Source organism: the organism of the source record quoted next, unplaced genomic scaffold (genome assembly GCF_019419815.1).
Source record: "Pyrus x bretschneideri cultivar Hongxiangsu unplaced genomic scaffold, Pyrus_bretschneideri_v1 Contig31, whole genome shotgun sequence".
Classification (NCBI taxonomy): domain Eukaryota; kingdom Viridiplantae; phylum Streptophyta; class Magnoliopsida; order Rosales; family Rosaceae; genus Pyrus; species Pyrus x bretschneideri.
This window is the reverse complement of record NW_025999624.1, coordinates 3,972,486-3,998,562: the sequence shown is the minus strand read 5'-3', so window position 1 is coordinate 3,998,562 and position 26,077 is coordinate 3,972,486. Positions and strand designations below refer to the sequence as shown.

Below are 26,077 nucleotides of genomic sequence, written 5' to 3'. Positions count from 1 at the left end.
CTGGGGTTTTGAGGCCTTGGCTTATAAGGTAGGATTTTATAGAAACAAAAAGGAAAGATGGAGACGGAGGCGGCAGGCGGTGGTCGTAGTGGTGGTGTTGGTGGCGGTGGAAGTGGAAGTGGAAGAGGTGCATATTTGGTGTGGGAGGATCTAAGTGCGGTGCTTCCAAACTTCAGAAGGGAAGCACCCACAAAGAGGTTGCTCAATGGGTTGAGTGGGTTTGCTGAGCCTGGTAGGATCATGGCTATCATGGGTCCTTCTGGCTCTGGAAAATCAACTCTTCTTGATACTTTAGCAGGTTCTTTCTCTCTCTCTCTCTCTCTCTCCCCTCTTTTGTGATCTTCCATAGATGAATGCACAGCAGCACAGGTAGAGGTAGCACAAAATCTGCATCATCCTTTGTAGATAAAATCAAAACTTTTCACTTTTGTTGTTTATTGGTTAAATATTACTCCTTTGGCCAATTTATATAAAAACCCATTATTTAGGAAATATTCTGGGGTTTGCTATGTAATTTACACTTGTTAATAATCTTTACACCACCCAAAAGTGATGTAATTTGGCCAAAATTAACGTCTTTAGTGTTAACTCCATTTGTTCCATTAAAAAAAGGTTCTTTGTGCATTTGCTGGCCCCCATTGCCATCTATTAATTATCTTAAGATGAGTTTAATTTAATAAATTTATTTAATAGATTTTAAAATTTAAATTTATCGAACAACAATGAATAAGATGCTGAGCATTACTATTGTTTAACCGTTGTCAACAAAAATGTTTCCATATTAACCTAAGCTGGACTTAATTTGTCCAATCCAAGGGTGAAGTCTTGTCCCACTTGTTACCCATTAAAGAGCCACCAATTGCACTTGAATGCAAACCAGACTTTGGCCGCTAGTCTTTTATTTCTTTTCTTTTCATATCATCACTGGTTAGAAAGGGGGCAGATAGGCAAAAAGAAAAAATTGAATGCTGAGTGACTAGTTTTAAAGGCTCTTATTATTTTTCTTTTTTCTTTTTTCTTTTTAGTGTGTATTTATTCAAACAAGGTCTACATTCCATTAACAGTCCTTCAGGGGAAGGCAAAACTTTAAAACCCAAAACTAATTTCGTATTTCTTTCAACTCGTCGGAATAACGGACCTGTAGTTGAAAAGGTTAAAAACATGGCCTCCGTACTAGAGATTTTGTGTTCGATTCCCTAACCCCTGTTATGACGTGTTTTGGAGAATAAAATAATACGTATGAAGTTATTTTTACTAAAATTGTGTTTGTTTATGCGACGCAGGTAGACTCTCAAGAAATGTCGTTATGACTGGAAATATTTTGTTTAATGGGAAGAAGAAAAGACTGGCATATGGCGCTGTTGTAAGTAATAGCTTTCTGTTTCCAGTTGCTTATATGCAAAATTAAAAAAATGAAAATTACATTACGTGTTTGCTCTCGTTGAGAGTCGAACTCAAGACCTCCCGCTTACTAAACGGGTGCTCTAACCAACTGAGCTACGAGAGCAGATTGGCCTTCACTTTTTTACAAGCGTTGTTACTACTATCGAACAGAATTTTGTTGCCATTGTTTAAGCATATACATCCTCCTAATTCACTATAAACTACGTGCCATTCCAGGCTTATGTCACACAAGAGGATGTATTGTTGGGCACACTCACAGTTAGAGAAACCATAACGTACTCGGCTCACTTGCGGCTTCCGAGTAATTTTACCAGAGAAGAGGTTACGAGCATTGTGGAGGGAACAATTATGGAAATGGGGCTCCTGGAGTGTGCCGACCGATCAATTGGAAACTGGCACTTGAGAGGTATTAGTGGAGGGGAAAAGAAGAGAGTAAGCATTGCACTTGAAATTCTAACAAGGCCCTGCATATTATTTCTTGATGAGCCTACTAGTGGCCTTGATAGTGCCTCCGCTTTCTTCGTTATTCAAACACTTCGAAGCATTGCTCGCGATGGAAGAACGGTTGTTTCATCTGTTCACCAGCCAAGTGGTGAAGTATTTGCACTCTTTGACGACCTCTTCTTACTATCTGGTGGTGAAACTGTTTATTTTGGAGAAGCAAAGACTGCTATTGATGTAAGAGTGGGAATCTTGGCACCCTGTTACCAGTATTTTTATATCGTCAATGAATGAGTTATTGAACCCCATTTTTCTTTTCTTGTGACTAATGCTAATTCCGCTTTGATTTTTGTAGTTTTTCGCTGAAGCAGGTGTCCCATGTCCTAGTAGAAGAAATCCTTCTGACCACTTTCTACGTTGCATAAATTCGGACTTTGACATTGTGACTGCCACACTGAAAGGATCTCAAAGAATTCGGGTGCGTATTAATTCTAACTCAGTTCTTTTACACAGGATTTATGCAACACAGTTATTCGATTTTATGTTTCAAATGAAATATTTTGGGTATTCTTTTCTCATACTAGTTGTATCTTTGTGTCTGAATTGGTAGGATGTACCAACATCAGCAGACCCTCTCATGAATTTGGCAACAGCAGAGATCAAAGCTAGGCTAGTCGAGAAATACAAACGTTCAAAATATGCAAATAAGGCGAGAGCCAGGATGCAAGAAATATCAGAAATTGTAACTTTTCCAACTTGAGCTCTTTAGTCACATTTCCTTCTGCAGTGTTATGACATTGATATGGCATTATATGCGTTGACTTGGTATCATTGGAAACATATATGAAGTAGTCTATGTGTTGCAGGAGGGACATGTTATTGATTTGAAAAGTGGAAGTCAAGCAAGTTGGTGGAAGCAACTTTCAACCTTGCTGCGAAGGTCGTCTCTGAACATGTCTAGAGATGTGGGGTATTACTGGTTAAGGATAATCATCTACATATTTGTATCAATATGTGTTGGTACGATCTATTTTGAAGTTGGCCACGGCTATACTGCAATCTTTGCCCGGGCAGCATGTGGTGCGTTTATAACCGGCTTTATGACGTTTATGTCCATTGGAGGATTCCCATCTTTCATAGAGGAAATGAAGGTAAGCTAATGCAACACAGATATGAGTACTCATATAGCAATGGTGAAATAGCAAGACATTTCTGTGGTAGTTTTCGCCTTTTCATGCCTTGTTTTCTTCTTGCAAACAGGTGTTTTATAGAGAAAGGCTCAATGGGTATTATGGAGTTTCGGTTTTCATCATTTCCAACTTCCTCTCTTCATTCCCATTCTTGGCTGCAGTTACTCTTAGTACTGGGACTATTACTTATCATCTGGTGAAATTTCGACCGGAGTTTTCGCATTATGTGTACTTCTGTCTCAATATATATCTCTGCATTTCGGTGATAGAGAGCCTCATGATGGTTGTCGCTTCTATGGTTCCCAATTTCCTAATGGGTATAATAACAGGAGCTGGAATCATGGTAAGAAGATACACTCAAATGTTTGATAAGCTTTCCTTTTCTCTTTCCCGTCATCATATCTATCCTTCCTGGTCTATCCTCAATTAAATGGTTGTGCATGCAGGGCATCCTGATGATGACCTCGGGTTTCTTCCGCTTGCTGCCGGATCTTCCTAAGCCATTCTGGCGCTACCCAATTTCATATCTCAGCTATGGCTCATGGGCAATACAGGTAAATCTTTGTGAACCATCTACCTCTTATCACTACTTGTCACAATGATAATGAAGTGTAAAATCGGATGGTATTCATTTGTATTGTAATTTGACATGCAGGGTTCCTACAAGAACGATTTCATTGGCCTTGAGTTTGAGCCCATGATACCCGGTGAGCCAAACCTTACAGGCGAGTATATCATCCAACATATGTTTGGGATACCAATAGACCACTCCAAGTGGTGGGACTTGGTTGCTATTGTAGCCATTCTTGTAATGTACCGCGTTCTCTTCTTCCTAATTCTCAAGTTCAAGGAGAATGCATCGCCGGTGTTTCAGTCACTCTACGCAAAGAGAACGCTGCACCACCTTGGTAAGAGGCCGTCGTTCAGGAAACAACCCTCTATTTCTTCCAATAGGCACCAACCTCTCCACTCACTGTCTTCTCAAGAGGGCCTCAACTCTCCACTGCAGTAGAAGAGGCGTTGCAGGACTGAGTACCTAGTCACTTTTACTAAGAAAAAAATCAGATCAAAAAGTAGGGAGCTTCTGTTGGAGTTTTATATACAGAAACTGTTTGATGTTCTTTCTCTGATGGATATCATTAAAGGAATGACCCTCGCGATTTTCATCAGCGTTTTGGTCTAAATCGGGGCGGCCCTCCACCGTTCAGTGCCTAGGCGCCGCCTAGGCCGACTTTCAGAACACTTATTAGAGTTTGAACTTGTTCGTCACCCTAATCAGACGATGAGCATTATTACATTTTTTATATACAGAAACTGTTTGATGTTCTTTCTCTGATGGATATCATTAAAGGAATGACCCTCGCGATTTTCATCAGCGTTTTGGTCTAAATCGGGGCGGCCCTCCACCGTTCAGTGCCTAGGCGCCGCCTAGGCCGACTTTCAGAACACTTATTAGAGTTCGAACTTGTTCGTCACCCTAATCAGACGATGAGCATTATTACATTTTAAGATCACATCACATATTTGGTGGTAAACAAATCTAATTTATATTATATACTGTTATTAGCATCCAAAAAATCTCATTCTACACTCCTCATAAGTGTATTTTTCTTTCTTATTATAGAAAGTTTGAAATACAAAATGAGATTTTTGAAGTGTCAATAACAATTCCCTATTATATATAAAATACCAATCTGATCTGAGAGAAATAAGTAGCATTGTTAAGTTGTTTTGTTTGTCATCATAACAGTTTTTAATGTTTTGTAAATTAAACTTGTTGACGACTCAGCTATCGAGATTTGTGTAGTAGATTAACATAAATATCAAAGTTTAAGGTCATCCAATAATACTACGTAGGGTGGTGAGTAAACTACACCTACTAATGGAGGGGAGGATGTGGAGCGCCTCTGCTTCCTTCCGCCTTTACTTTTTCTTCTCATTTAGTTTCATCCTATGGTGAATAATATCTCCTTGTGGCGATTTGGTCTAAGCTATGATCATATATGAGACCCTTTATTGTTTTTGTGATCCTCTTTCATATCAAGTCTACTCTCAATATCCTTTCTCCAAGACCTCGTACTCAAAAACAAACACAATGCTAAATGCACATGAAGAACCTGAAAATGTGGTCGAATTAAGAACTTAGTTCTCTCTTCTTAACACATTTACATCCCTATTACAGTGTTTTTGATTGATCGGCGCTTGTTTAGGATACAACGATCTCATCCTTACGAAAGTAGCACACCATATCGTAAGGTTCCAACAAACCACTGTTGTGTTGAACTCTCTTAAAGACTAACTTAATCTCTAAGTATGGTATGTATGATGCGACAAATGAACTTGCATGACTCCCCTAAGTTAATTCACTTATGACAAAATATGATGATGCCTTTATATGGATGTAGAAGTGACTATTCAAAATAGTTGTACCTTTTCTTAAAGAGTCAGTGGTTGCATCTCTTCAATCAAAAGGCAAATGTATGATGAGGTCTTTATATAAATGTAGTAGTGACTCTTCAGAAGAGTTGCGTTTGACTCTTCAATATAGTTGCATCATTTTTTGAAGAGTCAATAGCTGGTTCAATCAAAGGCAAATATTGTGCCCTCTCTTTATTTGAACAATCACAATCTTATTCATGAATAGTCACGACTCATCAAATATAATTTTCAGTCACATAAATGTTTGAATGAAAAAATGCTTAATCATTTGTATCAAACCGTATTTATTAGGGATGGGATATCCACACACCTTATTTTACTTTTCACACACCTTTTTATTTTACGGCCGTCGGATCGGATAAATTGAAGAAGATCAACGGACAGAAATTATCATGGGACAATACATTGTGTATGGATCATTTGTTTAAAAAAAAAAAAATCATTTGACAACTAATATAATCACGTTATTATTCGTGTGCTGTTGATGCACAAAATCGGCGAGGACTTTGGTATAATAGAAAATGTCAAGTTTGTGACCTTCACTAGATTACTCTGGACATTAATGTGGATAAGTATGTAAATGAATAGAGACAGGGAAGCAAACAATACAAGATGTACGTGGTTCACCCAGATTGGCTACGTCCACGGAGTAGAGGAGTTCTCATTAGTTGTGAAGGGTTTACACAAATACATAGGTTCAAGCTCTCTTTTAGTGAGTTCTAGTGAATAGTTTAGTACAAATGATATTAGGGATTATTGTGGGAGAATGATTCCCTTTTATAGAAGAGAATTTCTGCTTTGTTCTGACATTGACACGTGTCGTGTTGTGATTGGCCTCTGATATCGACACGTGTTGCACTGTGATTGGCCTCTGATACCGACACGTGTCGCATTGTGATTGGCCTCCTGGTTGAAGGAAAAGTCTTGTAGGTCCTTGACGGTATACTGTTGACTGGTGCTCAGTAGTTTCGGGATTGGTCAAGTATGGTACAAACATGTGCGAAATACTTTTTTTTATAACTGGCATTACATGCCTCTTAAGATGTTCTAAATGTGTTTAAAATAGAAAAAATAATATTTAATAAATAATTAATTGAATCACATTATTGCTAGTCCATTGTGACAACTAATTTAATCACATTATTATCCGCGTGCGAATGACCTTTTTTATAAGGGAACTTTACGAAAAGCTTCCAGTACTATTCATTTTAACGAAAAACCACATTTTAACACTAAAAAGTCAATCCTGGTACTATTCATTTTACCCTTTATTTTGTTCTTGTCGTTAAAACTCAAAGTTTCCAAGCGCTTTTCATTAGTTTCCAAAAAAAAAAAAAACAATTATTTGACAACTAATTTAATCACATTATTATCCGCATGCGAATAACCTTTTTTATAACTAGCATTACACGCCTCTTAAGATGTTTTGAAAGTGTAAAAAAAACAATCATTTGACAACTAATTTAATCACATTATTATCTGCGTCTGAATGACATTTTTTACAAAACAATCATTTGACAACTAATTTAATTACATTATTATCTGCGTGCAAGTGACCATTTTTATAACCAGTATTACACGCCTCTTAAGATGTTTTGAACGTGTAAAAAAAAATAATCATTTGACAACTAATTTAATCACATGCAAATGACTTTTTTTATAAAACAATCATTTGACAATTAATTTAATTACATTATTATCCGCGTGCAAGTGATCATTTTTATAACCAGCATTACACGTCTCTTAAGATGTTTTGACCGTGTAAAAAAAACAATCATTTGATAACTAATTTAATCACATTATTATTTGCATACGAATGACCTTTTTTTATAACTAGCATTACATGCATCTTAAGATGTTTTGAACGTGTAAAAAAAAACAATCATTTGACAACTAATTTAATTACATTATTATCCACGTGCGAATGACCCTTTTTAAAATGGAACTTTAACGAAAAGCTCCCAGTACTATTCACTTTAACGAAAAACCACATTTTTACACTAAAAAATCAATTCTGGTACTATTCACTTTACCTTTTATTTTGTTCTTATCGTTAAAACTTAAAGTTTTCAAACCCTTTTCATTAGTTTCCCAAAAAAAAAAAAAAATTAAACAATCATTTGACAACTAATTTAATCACATTATTATCCGCGTGCGAATGACATTTTTTATAACCATCATTACAAGCCTCTTAAAATGTTTTGAGGGAATTTTAACGAAAAGCTCCAAGTGCTATTCACTTTAACGAAAAACCACATTTTGACACTAAAAAGTCAATTCTGGTACCATTCATTTTACCATTTATTTTGTCTTTATAGTTAAAACTCAAAGTTTTCAAGTCCTTTTCATTAGTTTCCCAAAAAAAAAAAAAAAAAAAGAAACAATCATTTGACAACTAATTTAATCACGCATAGATAATATCATTTGTTAAAAAAAAAAAAACAATCATTTGACAACTTATTTAATCACATTATTATCCGCTTGCGAATGACTTTTTTTATAACCAGCATTACACACCTCTTAATATGTTTTGAACGTGTTTAAAAATAGAGAAATTGAATTACATTATTACTGGCCTATTATGAGGCACTACTTAAAATAAACAAAATAAAAAATTGTACCAAAAAATCAATTATTAAAAAAAGTATATGTGTAAATTGACAAAAGGAAAGTCAAATATTTGAAATAAATGAATAATTTTAGATCATGCTAGAAGAAATCCCTCATAAACCAATTAAAGCAACTGAATTTACATAATAAAACTGGTCTTTATAGAATTTACATTAAGAATAGAGAAAATAATATTTAATAAACAATTAATTCATTCATATTGTTGCTAGCCTCTTGTGAGGCTAAGTCCACCTCTCCCCCTTAGTGTAGATAATATCGTTTATTTAAAAAAAAATCATTTGACAATTAATTTAATCACATTATTATCCTTAATCGAAAGAGGTTTTTTATAACCATCATTACACGCGTCTTAAGATGTTTTAAATGTGCTTAAAAATAGAGAAACTAATATTTAATAAATAACTGATCGAATCACATTATTGCTAGTCAATTGTGAGACTAAGCTTATCCCCTCCCCCTTAGTGTAGATAATATCGTTTGCTAAAAAAAAAAAAGAATCATTTGATAACTTATTTAATCACATTGTTATCCGTGTGCGAAAAACCTTTTTATAACCAGTATTACACGCTTCTTAAGATGTTTTGAATGTGTTTAATAATAAAAAAATTGAATCATATTATTACTAGCTTATTGTGATGTACTAATTAAAACAAAACACCAAAAAGTAAATTATTAAAGAAATACTGTTAAAATGACGAAAATACCCCTATCTTATTCGATGTATTTTCTTGTAATGCCTTTGTAGTTTTTCGTTTTAGGAGCATTTTTGTCCAAATATTTTTGTTGAAGTATGGTGACACGAAATCACTATTCACCTTTTCCATTCTCTTCATATATATTAGATGTCGTCCAAAAGATGTATGTTGGCATCTCTTTGTCAATCAGTGTCTTAGATTTGGCCAGAGGTCTGCTGCCCCTAAATTAGCGTCTCTTATGTGTCTTCTTTCTAATATTTTGATATCTGTCCTTAACCTTAACCCCAAACTTAACTGCGTTATGAATTAAGAAAAAAAAGTAAAATTGATGGTTAAAGAAAAACAAAAACCACCAGCAGCCTCGATGGTCAGTCACAAAACCATACCACCCCATCGTCGTCAAGGACGCTTCTCCACACCGCCGGCAAAGACTCTTTTACTCTTGCCCTCTCTTTCCGATGAACCCACCCACTGATTATTAATTTTATTCTTGGGTTTCCATCCCCGTCTTCATGGGTTCACTTTCCCTTTCATATATAACCAGCTAATCCTCCCTAAATTTCTTTCATTATTTTCAGAATTTGTTAGAGTTTTTACAGAAGATATGTTCTATTGGGATTTTCAACAAAGCCAGATTCTATCCCTGATCTGTGACATTATTCCTATGAAAATTATAAATAGATTCTACCTAGAAATTAATCTGACGGAAGTTTTATTTGACTATGGACATGAATGGGGAAGATGACTTTTTCAATCTTGGGTCAAGAGAGAAAGAGATATAGGGGAGGATTCGAGGGAGGCTTTGGCGGCAATGCGTAAAAGTGTCCCGAATTGCGTTACCGCCGATAGCAGCTAATGAGGTTTATCTGGTTGCGTGGACAGCATCTGCTAGTTCTTTGTTTTTATTTTTATTTTTTATTCGTAAGTGTAGATGGGAAAGTCCTTGGCGACAGGAGTTGGGGTACCCTCTCCTAAAATGTGGTTGGCCCGCGTGGGTGCCTATCTGGGTTGCTGCAAGTTTCTTAATTTTTAGTTTTTTAATTTTATTAAAAGTTAACAAAGTTAAGGTTAGTTTAAAGGAAAACTAATGAAAATGATTTGAACACGTGTCAAAAAAATAAGAAAGGAAACACATATGAGACACCAATTTAGGGACAACATACCTTTGGCCCTTAAATTTTATATAAGCCCAAGTTAGTACAGTCGGGTTGTGAGACATGCATAAACAGGAGGAGTTTTCCCACTCGATTTCTCTCATTCTTTGTTGTTCAATTTCGAATCGTGGTTTAAGAGCACATAATATATAAGGTTTGTCAAAGTTCGAAGATTGCAGTGCTTCGCTTTGGAGTATAGATTTTTGAATACTGGGAGACGGATACCTACTGAACTACAAACATAATAGAAGGGGTGAAATTCTATTTTTAGGACATTGCATTTATGCAAGTCTTAATCTCTAAATTTGTCAATATTTCTTACTCTCTCTAATTATTTATATTAATCTTATATACAATTTATGTCTCGATTTTCTTTATGATTATTACCATTGAGTTTCTCATGTTATTTTCATATTTTTTTAATATTACTCCAACAATAAATAATTTAAAAGTTATTTGGAATTAAAATTTTAGGTCATTTTGATTCCAGTTTCTAATCAATCTAATTATTGGACTGAAACCTTGTTTGTTTAAATATTTTGATCGAGGTCCTTAATATTATTTAAGAGATTTAACTCATGCATTTATGCATGTAATGACACACCCCGACCGAGATAGGGGCGTGCTGGCCGTCACACAAAGGCGACGTAGCCATGTGCACGTGCGGAAGCTAATGGAGTAGTAAAATAAAAGTACGAATAATTAAAAACTGGAATACTAGTACTAGAATAAGTGCTAGTTAGTGCAATACAAATTCAGAGCAGGTCTACAGCAGTCCAAATAAAACAACAACAGTAGTACGCCCGAAGGCGACCCTACAATGTGGAGTGTCTGTCAGAACGCCGAAAAGCTCGCAAGGGAAACCACCGCAACGGCTAAGCAACTAGAACCTGGAGGGGCGCAAAACAAAAGCGTGAGTGGGCAAAAACAAAGCTCTTTGAAAACCATTTAGCAAAACACAAACTAACCCCTCGCCGTAAAACCTGTATACTTCCCAGATAAATAACATATGTACGTAAGTATAAATATGCCAATCATGCTCAAGGGTATGCCAATCTTAAAGCTTCATAATGATATGCAAGTGCTCAGGCATAAATCACATCAATCACGTATCACTGGCAGCCGGAGTCCCCTAAGTGACCTGTACGGCTAAATCTAGAGCCCAAATCTCAATCTCAATCACTAAACCTACCCACGAGTCGGAACCACCTATAGTGGTCTGTACGACAGGCCTGGGTGTAATACATATAAACGCCCTAGTGCTACGATCACGTGAAGGCTGTGCGAATAATCGCGGGTCACCTACGAGTCGGAACCACCTACTGTGGTCTGTACGACAGGCCTATGCACCTAACTTGGATCCAAGCTGAGCGTATGGTGCGGGAGGTGAACAACACGTGAAGGACTGTGCCCTACTCTGGGCGGGAGCACTAACACCGGGGGTGCAGGTTATGAGCTCTCTAAGCATCTCTAAACACTATGTAATGCAATCGTTAATTAACGCTTACCTGGCACTTACCTATGCCTCCACAGCACCCACACATAAATATATATGACATATGCATATGTATATGTATGCCACGAATGATGCATGTAACGATGCATAAACGATAAATAATAAAGTACATGGCATAAGGCAATTAACCCTTTTTAAATCAATTTCTGGGAATATAAATGTATATAGGTAGATACGGAAAACAAAAGCCCACTCACTGGTATGTAGAAGGGTCGTAGCCCCCCTGTCTCGCCTGTGCACGCTCGTCCTCTGGGTACGTGTCACCTAGATGCGAAACAACTATAAAAACGTTAACTTTAAAGCACATAACCCGTTTCTCGTAATAACTTCTCATACATTGCTCAAAATGGACAAATGAATATACCAACGTGATCTACACAACCTCACGATCACAACCATATTTTTAAAATAATTTTTGGACACCTCACGCGCCCCCACGCGCCAGCACAGGCACGGGTCCACGCGCCCCCACGCGCGGCCACGTGACCTGCACACTGACGGCGTCAGGTGACGCCGTCAGGAATATTCCCTGGAATATTCCGTTAACCTTGACTGACGCCGTTAGCTTCTGTTAGGAATATTCCGTTAGCCTTAACGGAATATTCCCCTGTCTTCTCCGGCGAGCCGCCGCCGTCGCCGCCGCCGTCGCCGGAAAACTGGAAATTTTTCAAACTTTGTTTTCTCACTCGTTTTTCAACCATTTTTCACGTTCTTTATACCAAAATGAAGCTTAGGACTAGTAGAATCACGTTAGACTACTCTTAAGGCCTAAAAATCAAAGAATCTCACCTGCAACAACGATCCAAGTTCGGCCAACTTTGAAACTAAGCTTTCCCGACGTCCAAATCCACCCAACGAAGTATTCCCAAGCTCCTTGAGGTCTCCCTAACACAACTACAAGCTTAAAAAGTCCAAAAACACAATGTATAAAACTTGCATGAACAGTACTCAATTCGGCCATTGTTGAATCGACGTGAAAACGAAATATTCCTCACCTGAAAATGGTATGGTTGAGCTCGCCTCGACCTTACGAGTTGAATAGTGTCTTTGGTTTCCTCGATCTACTAAGATTTGGGTGCCTTTGTGTGTTGTCCGTACTGTTTCTAAGGAGAAGGGAGGAAGAGAGCACGGGAGAGACAGAGAGAAGACAGAAGGAGAGAGAGAGAGACAGTGTCTGTCTGTGGGAGTGTGTGTGTGGTCCAACACATGCCACCCCACACCAAAACAACCCACAACGTGACAAAAAAACGACTAAGGGCAAAAAGGTAAATTCACACGTGCGTTTAATAATCCCGGGACGGGATGTCACAACCTTCCCACCTTAAAAGAATTTCGTCCCGAAATTCAAAACAACCAAACAGCAGCCCCTACTGGCCAAAGAACAAACGAGGGTACAAATCCCTCATTCGATCTTCTGTCTCCCACGTAGCTTCCTCAACGGAATGGTTCCTCCACAAAACCTTCACTAATTTCACTGTCTTGTTCCGCAGAACCTTCTCCTTCCAATCGATGATCGTCACCGGTTCCTCGTCATACGTCAAGTCTGGGTTAATTTCTAACGGTTGAGGAGGTATCACATGGGATGGATCAGCAACATAATGTCGGAGCATAGACACGTGGAAAACGTTATGCACTCTGGCTAGCTCTGGAGGTAACTCCAACCTGTAAGCTACCTCACCAACTCGCTCCACGACCATGTATGGTCCGATGTACCGTGGACTTAATTTGCCTTTCTTCCCAAATCTCACTACACCTCTCCACGGCGAAAGCTTCAAAAATACCCAATCTCCGACTTCGTACACCCTGTCTGTAGCATGCCGATCCGCTAAACTCTTTTGTCTGTCCTGTGCCGCTTTCAAATTAGTCTTGATTACCTGGACATTCTGGGTAGTCTCCTCAACAATCTCCGGACCTACTAAGACCCTTTCTCCGACTTCTGACCAACACAACGGTGTGCGACAAGCTCTACCATACAAGGCCTCAAATGGTGCCATGCCAATACTTGAATGAAAACTATTATTATAGGCAAATTCCATCAAATCTAACCGCTGGTGCCAAGCGTCACCAAACTGCAACACCGAAGCTCGCAGCATATCCTCTAAGGTCTGAATAGTTCTCTCTGACTGCCCGTCGGTCTGTGGATGATATGCCGTACTATAAAGTAATCTCGTGCCTAAGGCTTCCTGGAAAGCTACCCAAAACTTCGATGTGAATCGTGGATCACGATCCGAGACAATACTCACTGGGACACCGTGGTACTTCACAACCTTCGAAATGAACAACTCCGCTAAACGGCTCAGAGAATACTTCTCTCTCACTGGAATAAAATGAGCCGACTTAGTGAGTCGATCAACGATCACCCAAATGCCGTCAAAGCCATTATGTGTACGCGGCAACTTGTACACAAAATCCATGGTGATATTTTCCCATTTCCACTCGGGAACTGGAAGCGGCTGCAACAACCCAAACGGCTTCTTCCTTTCTGCTTTAACTTGCTGACAAACAGCACAACTGCTCACATACTCGGCTATCTCCCTCTTCATACCCGGCCAATAATAAAATGGTCGAATGGTATGATACATTTTCGTAGCTCCTGGATGCATGGCGTAAGCCGAGATATGTGCTTCATCGAGAATTTCTTTCTTCAACTCCACGCTCTTAGGCACGAACATTCTACCATCTAGCATCAACATGCCATCCGAATCTCGAACTCTGAGGTCTCGCCTCCTTCCTTGTTCTCGAGCTTGAATTAGTTCTTGAGTCTCTTGATCAGCTACCTGAACTTCAAGTACCCGATCAATAAGAATTGGCCTAACTTGGAAATTAGCAAGTAACGCCACTTCTCGATCTTCAGCTTCTAACCTCACTCCCGTGGCACGTAAGTCAGCCAAAAGGGAGACACGACTAGCGTACAACGCATTCATGCGGCCCTGTGACTTCCTACTAAGCGCATCAGCCACTACGTTCGCACGACCAGGATGATAATCAATCGTGCAATCGTAATCGCTGAGCAACTCCAACCACCTCCGCTGACGAAGATTAAGTTCCTTCTGAGTAAAGAGATACTGGAGACTCTTGTGATCTGTAAAGATCCTGCACTTTTCTCCGTAAAGATAGTGTCTCCACAACTTCAACGCAAAAATGATAGCAGCCAACTCCAAATCATGTGTAGGGTAATTCATCTCATGAGGTTTCAACTGCCGCGAAGCATAAGCAATCACCCTACCCTGCTGCATCAACACACATCCCAAACCATTCAAGGAAGCATCGCTAAAAACCTCGAAATCACCGCTATCGTCTGGGAGTGCCAAAACAGGTGCATGAGTGAGACAATGCTTCAACTGTTGGAAACTCTGTTCACACCTATCATCCCACTCAAATTTAACATCCTTCCTTGTTAACCTTGTCAGTGGTAAGGCAATCACCGAAAAATCCTTAACGAATCTCCGATAATACCCCGCCAATCCAAGGAAACTTCTCACCTCGGTGACGGTTCGCGGTTGCTCCCAACTCTCTACCGCTGCAACTTTCTGAGGGTCAACCAAAATACCCTGAGCAGAAATGACGTGCCCCAAGAACGCAACTTGGTCTAACCAGAACTGGCACTTGCTAAACTTAGCATATAGTTGGTGTTCCCTCAACCTCTTTAACACCAAAGTAAGATGTCGAACATGCTCCGCCTTCGACTTAGAATACACCAGAATATCATCGATAAAAACAATCACGAACCTATCCAAGTAAGGCTGGAAAACCCGGTTCATTAAATCCATGAAGGCGGCTGGTGCATTTGTCAACCCAAATGGCATAACCAGAAACTCGTAATGACCGTAACGAGTCCTGAACGCCGTCTTAGGGACATCATCCCTACTGATCTTCAGCTGATAGTAACCAGACCTCAAGTCTATCTTAGACAACACGCAAGCACCTCTCAGCTGATCAAACAAATCATCGATACGAGGCAAGGGATAACGGTTTTTAATCGTCACCCGATTGAGTTGCCTGTAGTCGATGCACAGCCTCAAAGTTCCATCCTTCTTCCTTACGAATAACACTGGAGCGCCCCAAGGTGAAGTACTAGGCTGAATGAATCCTTTATCCACTAATTCTTGCAGTTGCACTTTCAATTCCCTTAATTCAGCAGGTGCCATACGGTAAGGAGTCAACGAAATAGGATTAGTACCTGGAAGCAACTCGATAGTGAACTCCAAATCTCGATCTGGTGGTAACCCAGGCAAATCCTCGGGGAAAATATCTGGAAAATGTCGGACGACCCTCACGTCCTCAACATTACAAGGAGGAGCCTCATCCAACACTACATGGGCTAAGTACCCCTGACAACCCTTAGTCAACAACTTTTTCGCTCGTAGCGCCGAAATAACACCATGCCTCACCCCACTCTGCTCACCAACAAAGGTAACCACGGGTAGTCCAGGACGACGAAATGTAACTATCTTCCCGTAACAATCAATATTGGCACGATTGGGGTGCAACCAATCCGCGCCCAAAATCACATCAAAATCCACAATATCTAACGGGATAAGATCAGCGGGCATAACCACGCCCTCAACTATCACCGGACAACCTGGGTACACACGATCCACAATACATCTCTCCCCTCTAGGCATAGCGAACTCTAAATCATACCCTAGGGGTGTGGGGCGAGGTTGCGTCACTTGAGCAAATGTATGAGAAATCACAGAATGTGTAGCTCCACAATCAATCAAGACTCTAGCAAAATAACCAAGAATATTTAACGTACCCATAATCAAATCCGGGTTGTTCTGAGCATCCTGCAAAGAAATGTTGTGTATACGCCCCTGGCCCTGCTGCCGTCCGCCACGACCTCTGCTCGCCTGAGCACCACGACTCTGCGTACCACGCCCCTGACTGGGCTGACCGGTCTGTCTCGAAGACCCTGCACTACTGGTAGCAATCTCTCCTGTCTGAAACTGTCCTCCTTGATACCATTGAGAACCGCCGGCTGAAGCTGGAGGATACGGCATATAGCCGCCCGAATACTGAGGGTAACTACCCTGGGAGTAGGGATCCTGGGGATACTGATACTGTCCCGAGGCATAGGGTACATCATCACCCTGGTAGTGGTAGGCACCACCTCGACCTGCCTGTCCGTAACCACTAGGACCCTGGATCTGCTGGAGTGGTGCAGGTGGTGGCATAAAGGTCTGCTGTGGTTTCTGCTGCTGCTGGCCCTGGGGACAATGTGCCGCTCTATGTCCCACCTGTCCACATGTGAAGCAACCGTTGCTACCACGTCTACACTCACCGAAATGCCGGTTGTTACACCTACGACAAACTGGGGCTCTGCCTCGCCCACCATCGCCCTGCCTCTGGCCTCTAGCGCCACCAGAAAATCTACCTCCACGACCCTGCCCAGTGGCACTGAAGCCACCACTCGAAGAACTAGAACTAGCTCCACCTCTCTTGAAGTTCTGAGTCTGACGGGGCCCAAGCGATGCTTGACCTTTACCTTTGTCATCTTTCTTCTGGTTGCCGTCCTTCTCTTCATCAGTATCGCTCGACATATTCTCCGAATCCTCGATCCTCAGCAGTATCTCATAGAAGTCCCGATAAGTCTCGCTGTGGACTGTAGACGCCATAGAACGCCACTTCTTCCTAGTGCCCAAACGGAAAAGACGGAGCATCTCCGCCGGATTACCAGCGACATCAGGGTGGTAACGGGACAAGTCCGTAAACTTACGGTAGTACTCATTCGCTGACATCTTCCGCTGTTTCAGTTCGGAAAACTCCTGTTTCTTACGGTCAATATACTCAGGGGGCACATACCTTCTCCTAAACAACCTCGTAAAAACATTCCACTCGACCCTCTGATCCGGAGTCAACCTACGAAGCTCCTGCTCCCACCAAGCTGCCGACTCCGTATCAAGAAACCAAGCAGTCGTCTCAACCCATCTCTCCATAGGCAAGTTCCCTTGATTATGTAGTACCCGAAAAGTCTTCTCTATGTGTTCTAGCCAGCGCTCTGCGTTCTCGGGTCCCTCACTGCCCTTAAACTTATCCAACTTCAGATTGTACATAGTTTCCAGAGGAGTCCTCTGGGGAGGGCGCATCACTGCCTGAAGGGCTGTAGCAAAAGCTTCCCCCAATTGAGTAATATCGGGGAACGTAGGCTCAGAAGAGCGACGGGGTTCCCGACGAGGCGGCATAGTTCTGACAGAAGACACCAAAATTATTAGAATACTCACAAGGACACAGGACTGCCAAACCTAAGCTCTGATACCAAACTGACACACCCCGACCGAGATAGGGGCGTGCTGGCCGTCACACAAAGGCGACGTAGCCATGTGCACGTGCGGAAGCTAATGGAGTAGTAAAATAAAAGTACGAATAATTAAAAACTGGAATACTAGTACTAGAATAAGTGCTAGTTAGTGCGATACAAATTCAGAGCAGGTCTACAGCAGTCCAAATAAAACAACAACAGTAGTACGCCCGAAGGCGACCCTACAATGTGGAGTGTCTGTCAGAACGCCGAAAAGCTCGCAAGGGAAACCACCGCAACGGCTAAGCAACTAGAACCTGGAGGGGCGCAAAACAAAAGCGTGAGTGGGCAAAAACAAAGCTCTTTGAAAACCATTTAGCAAAACACAAACTAACCCCTCGCCGTAAAACCTGTATACTTCCCAGATAAATAACATATGTACGTAAGTATAAATATGCCAATCATGCTCAAGGGTATGCCAATCTTAAAGCTTCATAATGATATGCAAGTGCTCAGGCATAAATCACATCAATCACGTATCACTGGCAGCCGGAGTCCCCTAAGTGACCTGTACGGCTAAATCTAGAGCCCAAATCTCAATCTCAATCACTAAACCTACCCACGAGTCGGAACCACCTATAGTGGTCTGTACGACAGGCCTGGGTGTAATACATATAAACGCCCTAGTGCTACGATCACGTGAAGGCTGTGCGAATAATCGCGGGTCACCTACGAGTCGGAACCACCTACTGTGGTCTGTACGACAGGCCTATGCACCTAACTTGGATCCAAGCTGAGCGTATGGTGCGGGAGGTGAACAACACGTGAAGGACTGTGCCCTACTCTGGGCGGGAGCACTAACACCGGGGGTGCAGGTTATGAGCTCTCTAAGCATCTCTAAACACTATGTAATGCAATCGTTAATTAACGCTTACCTGGCACTTACCTATGCCTCCACAGCACCCACACATAAATATATATGACATATGCATATGTATATGTATGCCACGAATGATGCATGTAACGATGCATAAACGATAAATAATAAAGTACATGGCATAAGGCAATTAACCCTTTTTAAATCAATTTCTGGGAATATAAATGTATATAGGTAGATACGGAAAACAAAAGCCCACTCACTGGTATGTAGAAGGGTCGTAGCCCCCCTGTCTCGCCTGTGCACGCTCGTCCTCTGGGTACGTGTCACCTAGATGCGAAACAACTATAAAAACGTTAACTTTAAAGCACATAACCCGTTTCTCGTAATAACTTCTCATACATTGCTCAAAATGGACAAATGAATATACCAACGTGATCTACACAACCTCACGATCACAACCATATTTTTAAAATAATTTTTGGACACCTCACGCGCCCCCACGCGCCAGCACAGGCACGGGTCCACGCGCCCCCACGCGCGGCCACGTGACCTGCACACTGACGGCGTCAGGTGACGCCGTCAGGAATATTCCCTGGAATATTCCGTTAACCTTGACTGACGCCGTTAGCTTCTGTTAGGAATATTCCGTTAGCCTTAACGGAATATTCCCCTGTCTTCTCCGGCGAGCCGCCGCCGTCGCCGCCGCCGTCGCCGGAAAACTGGAAATTTTTCAAACTTTGTTTTCTCACTCGTTTTTCAACCATTTTTCACGTTCTTTATACCAAAATGAAGCTTAGGACTAGTAGAATCACGTTAGACTACTCTTAAGGCCTAAAAATCAAAGAATCTCACCTGCAACAACGATCCAAGTTCGGCCAACTTTGAAACTAAGCTTTCCCGACGTCCAAATCCACCCAACGAAGTATTCCCAAGCTCCTTGAGGTCTCCCTAACACAACTACAAGCTTAAAAAGTCCAAAAACACAATGTATAAAACTTGCATGAACAGTACTCAATTCGGCCATTGTTGAATCGACGTGAAAACGAAATATTCCTCACCTGAAAATGGTATGGTTGAGCTCGCCTCGACCTTACGAGTTGAATAGTGTCTTTGGTTTCCTCGATCTACTAAGATTTGGGTGCCTTTGTGTGTTGTCCGTACTGTTTCTAAGGAGAAGGGAGGAAGAGAGCACGGGAGAGACAGAGAGAAGACAGAAGGAGAGAGAGAGAGACAGTGTCTGTCTATGGGAGTGTGTGTGTGGTCCAACACATGCCACCCCACACCAAAACAACCCACAACGTGACAAAAAAACGACTAAGGGCAAAAAGGTAAATTCACACGTGCGTTTAATAATCCCGGGACGGGATGTCACATGTAATGTCCCACAAATTATGAAATTTAAACAAATTCAAATAATATTTTTAAAACATACTAAATACTTAAAAAATAAGTATTTAGAGTAACATTATTCTTCACAAAATTATAGGAAGAAAATAATGTACGCAACCCACAATTATTAACATATTTTAAAAAATAACTACTTATATATTTTAAAAACAAGTACGGGGTTGTATTCATGAGAATTGGTTAACTTGTCAATTACGTTCATTAATTTACTAAACTTAGGACAGAAAACTAAAACTTATTAACGCAGAGTCATTTTAGACCCATACAATAATAATGTATGGTTGTTAGACCTAATGGATGGCCCCTGACAGAGCCCACAAAGTAATAAAAGATTAAGGTACTAGGCCCACGAGCAAGCTCTTAGGATCGAGTAGACAGGGCACTACCTTGAGTACAAGAGATGGCCACCACCAACGACTGATCATGGACCCGGATCGTCTACCGACAAAAAAGGTAGGAGCATTGAACTGAAGTTCTTTCCGACCGCTCAAGGCAGTTGACATGCCTGACAACTTTTGCCACGGAGCTACAAGAATGGGTCTATCTAAATGTCAACACCAGGCCACGAGTTGGCCTACAATGGATAGGAAAGTCTATGAAAGTATATGATTGATGTCAGACTAATAGCTCGGCGGAAGTCCTTTCCAACAACCTTTTCACGAGCACTGCGCTCGTGGCATGTCGATATGGAAAACAAACGTGCGCACATGTCACTTCTTCTCCATGTGTTAGGCGGGCGGTTGAGAAGTAGCCTTCATACCACGCCTACATGTACAACCCATTAACTAGCGGAGTGGACGGTGAGGGACTTAAAGACGCAAGACTTTTAGGACTCACGAACGACCTTATATTAAGGAGACCACAAAAGCTGAACAAGCACTCAGCCATTAATTTGTACCAGCCATACTGATTCATCTTATTCATAGATCCGTCAAAACTAAGGCATGATGTGTGCTAAGAAATGATTGTTAAATGGGAACCTAGTTTTTATGAATCCGATTGGTTTGTTGGATTTTTTTATTTTATTTATTTTATTTTTATCTTGTTAAACCATCCTACTACCCACACCAGTAAGAGCTTCTCCAATGGAAATGTGAAAAAAAAAAATTATCAAATATAAATTTGAAAGCTTATGTGGCAATGTTTTTTGAATTCAATATGCTTTTCCTTATTCAATTAATATTTGTAGGATCCACTATTCAAAACAAATCAATAAGAGAATTGATATTAGCACTCCAAAAATCTCATTCTACACTCCTCACATCACAAGTGTATTTTTCTTTCTAACTATAGAAAATTTGAATCAAATATAAATTTGAAAGCTTATGTGGCAATGTTTTTTGAATTCAATATGCTTTTCCTTATTCAATTAATATTTGTAGGATCCACTATTCAAAACAAATCAATAAGAGAATTGATATTAGCACTCCAAAAATCTCATTCTACACTCCTCACATCACAAGTGTATTTTTCTTTCTAACTATAGAAAATTTGAAGTGCAAAATGAAATTTTTGGAGTGCAAATAACAATTCCCATAAATAAAAACTACTTTTCATTATTTATGATTGGTGCATTATACTATAAAACATTTAAAAAATAGGGTTAATCTCAGTTTACTATCTTGAAGTTTCTTGATTTTCAACATTTACTACATCAAGTTTCTTTCACCCCAGTTTGGTACCTAAAGTCATAATTCTCGCACACTTTCATACATCTGTTAAGTTTTTCGCTAGAACCTCTGTTAACTGATGATGTAGTGCCCACGTAGACAATGACTGGGCACCACGTGTTGATATAGGCCTACGCGAATATTAAAAATTAAAATAATCATAATAATTTCAAAAATTCAAAAATGTGAACATTAAAAAAAAAAAAAAAAAAAAAAAAGAGTTTGATAACTCTTTGTGGAGCTCTGACGATGGAGATAGCTTTACACATGTACCAACTCTTCCCAATAAAGCCACCTCACTCATTACCGCCACTCTAAATTCCTCACAACCCAAAACCACTACACCTTTCTCTTCCCCCATTTCTCTAAAAACCCACAATTCTAGTCAAGATATCGAAGAAATTGGACCCCTGTTGAGAACCATATATATATCGGCCCTTATATTTAGCCCACATACTTAGGGCTATGTAGGAGTATGCGTATTGTATATGTTGTATTTATGTATTCCGTATTTCTTAGGATGAGTTGTATTATTACCCTTCAACAGGTCATGAGTTTGGCATGAATGAAATAATATCTTTTCTATCTCTCTTTCTTTGTCTCTCTCTTTATCCATTTTCATCTCCATCTCTTCTAAAGTCTGAATAGGGTCCTATCATTTGATATTAGTCGCCAACTGACGATGGGCGGCCGGAAAGGTCCGAGCATTTCTGTTTAGGTGCCAACATCCACTAGTGTTGAGTTGGTGTACCAGCGTGAACAACTTGAGACCCAATTTCATGACCTCCATGATACTGTGACAACGTTTTCTACTCGACAAGCAGAGTTTGAGCAAACGATGGCAAATTTGCAAGCAACAATGACCTCTGTTGCAAACACTCAAATCCGGCAATCCGATTTTCAGGATTTTTAGTGGTCCGTTTTAGAGGAGTTTCGTTTGTTACGCTTAGCGATGAGTTCCACATCCTCCACCATGGTGTCGCAACCATCACATATCGTGCCCGCTGAAAATCGATATGTTTCAGAACGCATCTAGTGAGACCTTACTCCGATCTTTACCATCACCGTTGTCAGTACCTCCAGGGCATTCATCCACCCAGATTTTCACGCCAATGTGCACGAATTTCCTAAAGGGATCCCAACTCTCGGCCTCTGTTCTGTCCCTATCAACCTACAAATATTTCCCACCCCTATTACCAAATCCCCATCTATCCCAACCTCTGATGTTGCCCACTCCACATTTTGTGATACCCCCAGGGTCCTCCTCTCACTATCAATTTTAGTCAACACCAGGGTTGCCATCGACGAAATTCAAACTCCCAATTTCTATGGTGAGGATCATTATAGTTGGTTGGCTATGACAGAGCATTTTCTTGCATATTACGTAATGGAGGCTCACCATCGAGTCTTTGTGGTAGCAATGCATTTTGCGGCCGATGTGGCTCTCTAGATGAGATGGTACAAAGAAAATCATCTTGGGGAGTCATGGGACACCTTTTCTCAGAAATTGGTCCATCAATTTAGTCCCAGAGGGGCCTTCAACTTCAACGTGTTACTCTTCCATATTTGGCAATAAGTAATGTTCATGATTACAGCAATGAATTCATTTAGCGATCTTGTCGTGCCCATAGATGGTCAGATGCATAATTGATGGATGCATTTATTGGGGGACTTCACGACGAGTTACAATATGAGATGTTAGCCATTAGTCCCGACTCACTTACCCGAGCTATGGAGCTGGCTCAATTATTTGAGAACCCGGTTCAACCCAGAAAAGGGTTGCATTCTCGTTATTCTCCGTTGAACCATGTGCAATTCTCCTTAGTTTTCAGGCCACAATATGTACCTCATACTCCTACAACGCTGCCAGGGCCGTCATCTAAACTTACCCATTCACCCATGTACTGTCGCATATCACAAGCGGAATTTCAGAGTAGGAATGAGAAAAGCTTGTGCATCTATTACCTACAAAAGTATCAACCAGGCCATTTTTGTATGATAACTCTAGCCCTTACTTACTCATTGAATCCATTTCATTGGAGATGACAGAAAAGCCAGCAGATAACATGATACAATCAGAGGAGCTTGACCCTATGCCGGAATTGGATACTTCGATTTAATTTCACTCAATTAGTGGTTATCGGGGAACAAGAGGGCGTGCAATGCGCCTTTATAAAATGATTAACTCTACTCCTATTCATGTTTTGGTGGATTCTGGTGCTGACAACAATTTCCTTAATCCTCAGCTTGCTTCGACACTAGGATAACTCATTAATACTGTTGCCATAGATTCGATCATAGTAGCCAATGGTGGCACTTGTTTCACAAAAAAGACGATGCAGAACGTCGAGGTGAGTTTTTCAATTTTCTTCTACTTATAAATTACTTAGTGTGGTTGGTTGTGACATGGTTTTTACTGTCGAATGGTTGAAGTTGTTGGGTTGGATTCGTTGGCACTTCGAGCAAGAGATCATGGAATTTTCAATGGCAGGACAAAATTATAGATTAATTGGGGATAAGTTTTCACCATCAACCCAGCTTTCCACTACAACCAAGTTTGAGGGTTATATCACTCAATTGTTACAAAAGCCTAATATGAGTTTATCGGTGCCAACCGTTTCTCTAGATGTTTTTGTTCTATCTCTTTGCTAATATATTTTCTGAACTAACCAACTTCCTACAACATCGAGAAGTTGATCATAGAATCCCTCTGCTGCCTAGCATGACTCTAGCGAATGTGAGACCGTACCGTTACGCCCATTGACAAAAGGATGAAATTGAATGTCAAGTTACAGAGATGCTTCACTAGGCATTATTCATCATAGCTCCAGCTCATTTTTGCCCTTGCATTGTTGGTTGGGAAGTCGAAAGTACATGGCGATTTTGTAAAGATTATTGCACATTGAACTCATTGACAATTCTGGACAAGTTACCAATTCCAATAGCAGATGAGCTTTTTGATGAATTATATGGTGCTGTAATTTTTTCCAAACTAGACTTATGTTCTGGTTATCACCAAATTCGAATGGCGAATGAAGACATTGAGAAGACAACCTTTTGTACGCACGAGAAACACTATGAGTACTTGGTTATGCCTTTTGGGCTTACCAATACGTCTTCCACTTTTTAGGCCCTCATGAATTCCATCTTTAAGTTGTATTTACGAAAAATTGTCTTCATGTTCTTTGATGATATCCTCGTCTACAGTCGCACTGAATCTGACCGTTTGAAACACCAGAGTACAATTTTTGTACTAGTTCGTGCTAATCAGTTATTCGTGAAGGCTTCTAAATGTGCTTTTGGGCAGTAATCAGTTCAATATTTAGGCCATGTAATTACCAAGCAAGAGTAGCGGTTGATTAAACTAAGGTTCAATGCGTTCATGAGTAGCCCAAGCCAACTACGTTAAAAGGTTTGCGAGGTTTCCTTGGCCTTACGGGTTATTACCGTTGTTTTGTAAAGAATTTTGGTGCTATTGCTTGCCCTTTAATAGATTTGTTGAAGAAAAATGGTTTTAAGTGGACATTGGCAGCAGAACAAGTATTTACTCAATTAAAGTTGGCCTTAACCTTCACTCTGATCTTAGCCCACCCCCCAATCACCAGCTTGGTCCTCGTTAGGTCCAAGAGCACAAAGAACATAAGACATGTGGCTTGCCTAACACTGCGCCCCAACGCCTCAATCCGAGGCCCCAGCCACTCAAGCTGCCCTTGGCTTTAGCCAAGCCGAGTAACCTAAGCAGTGGTCCCTACCACAACACTTCATCAGCCCATGCCGAGCTAACTTCTGGCCCCTGCCAGCATACGTGCCGTACCACCTCAACGGTAGCCTCGCGACAACACTATCCAAGAAGAAGACAAGGAAAATTAATTTTTTTCTTACCTCGGTACGGTGTGGAGAAGACGAAGAAAGCAATGAAAGACGATCCTTTGCACGGGCAAGATGTAGAAGATTGCTAAAGGAGGGGGAACAAATATTTTCTAAGCTCTCTCTCTTGTAGGGTAGAATAAATCGCTCTTCAAAGTTGATTTAATAACCCACTTAAGGTGGACTTAAATAGGCTTTGAGAGAAATTTATTTCCCTTTTCCTAGAAGCAGTCTTAAGTTTCCTAAAGCAAGAAAATCTCTACACCAGTTGCCCTTTTCTGCAAGCAACCCAACATGTGTGGGGGCATTTGTGGAGCCAAAAATAATCAAGAGGCGACACGTGAATTTTTGGGTGAAAATAACAAAAGTACCTTTAAGGCACACTAGAATTCCTACGCACGACCAGTGGACACTCATTCTTCAATCAAGTCAAATATGCCCAAATAGGTATTTATTTTCAAACCTATTTCATCGATCCTCATCATACCTTCTCCACAAGGTAACCCCCAAAACATTCCGTTTAAAATTATGTTAATTAGTCA

The 26,077-nt window shown here is 40.5% G+C and overlaps 1 protein-coding gene and 1 non-coding gene across 2 annotated transcripts; one reads left to right on the top strand and one right to left on the bottom strand.

The window, feature by feature from the left end:
- LOC103963796 (ABC transporter G family member 15) lies at positions 1–4,204 on the top strand. The gene is made up of 9 exons (XM_009376649.3): positions 1–298; positions 1,284–1,363; positions 1,621–2,082; positions 2,201–2,323; positions 2,456–2,587; positions 2,712–2,996; positions 3,106–3,378; positions 3,482–3,589; positions 3,691–4,204. The coding sequence occupies exons 1-9, from the start codon at positions 58–60 to the stop codon at positions 4,045–4,047; spliced, it is 2,061 nt and encodes a 686-aa protein (XP_009374924.2). The 5' UTR covers positions 1–57; the 3' UTR covers positions 4,048–4,204.
- Positions 1,434–1,507, bottom strand: TRNAT-AGU. The gene has a single exon. It is a non-coding gene; the product is annotated as a tRNA-Thr (tRNA).
- Positions 4,205–26,077: the final 21,873 nt, after the last annotated feature.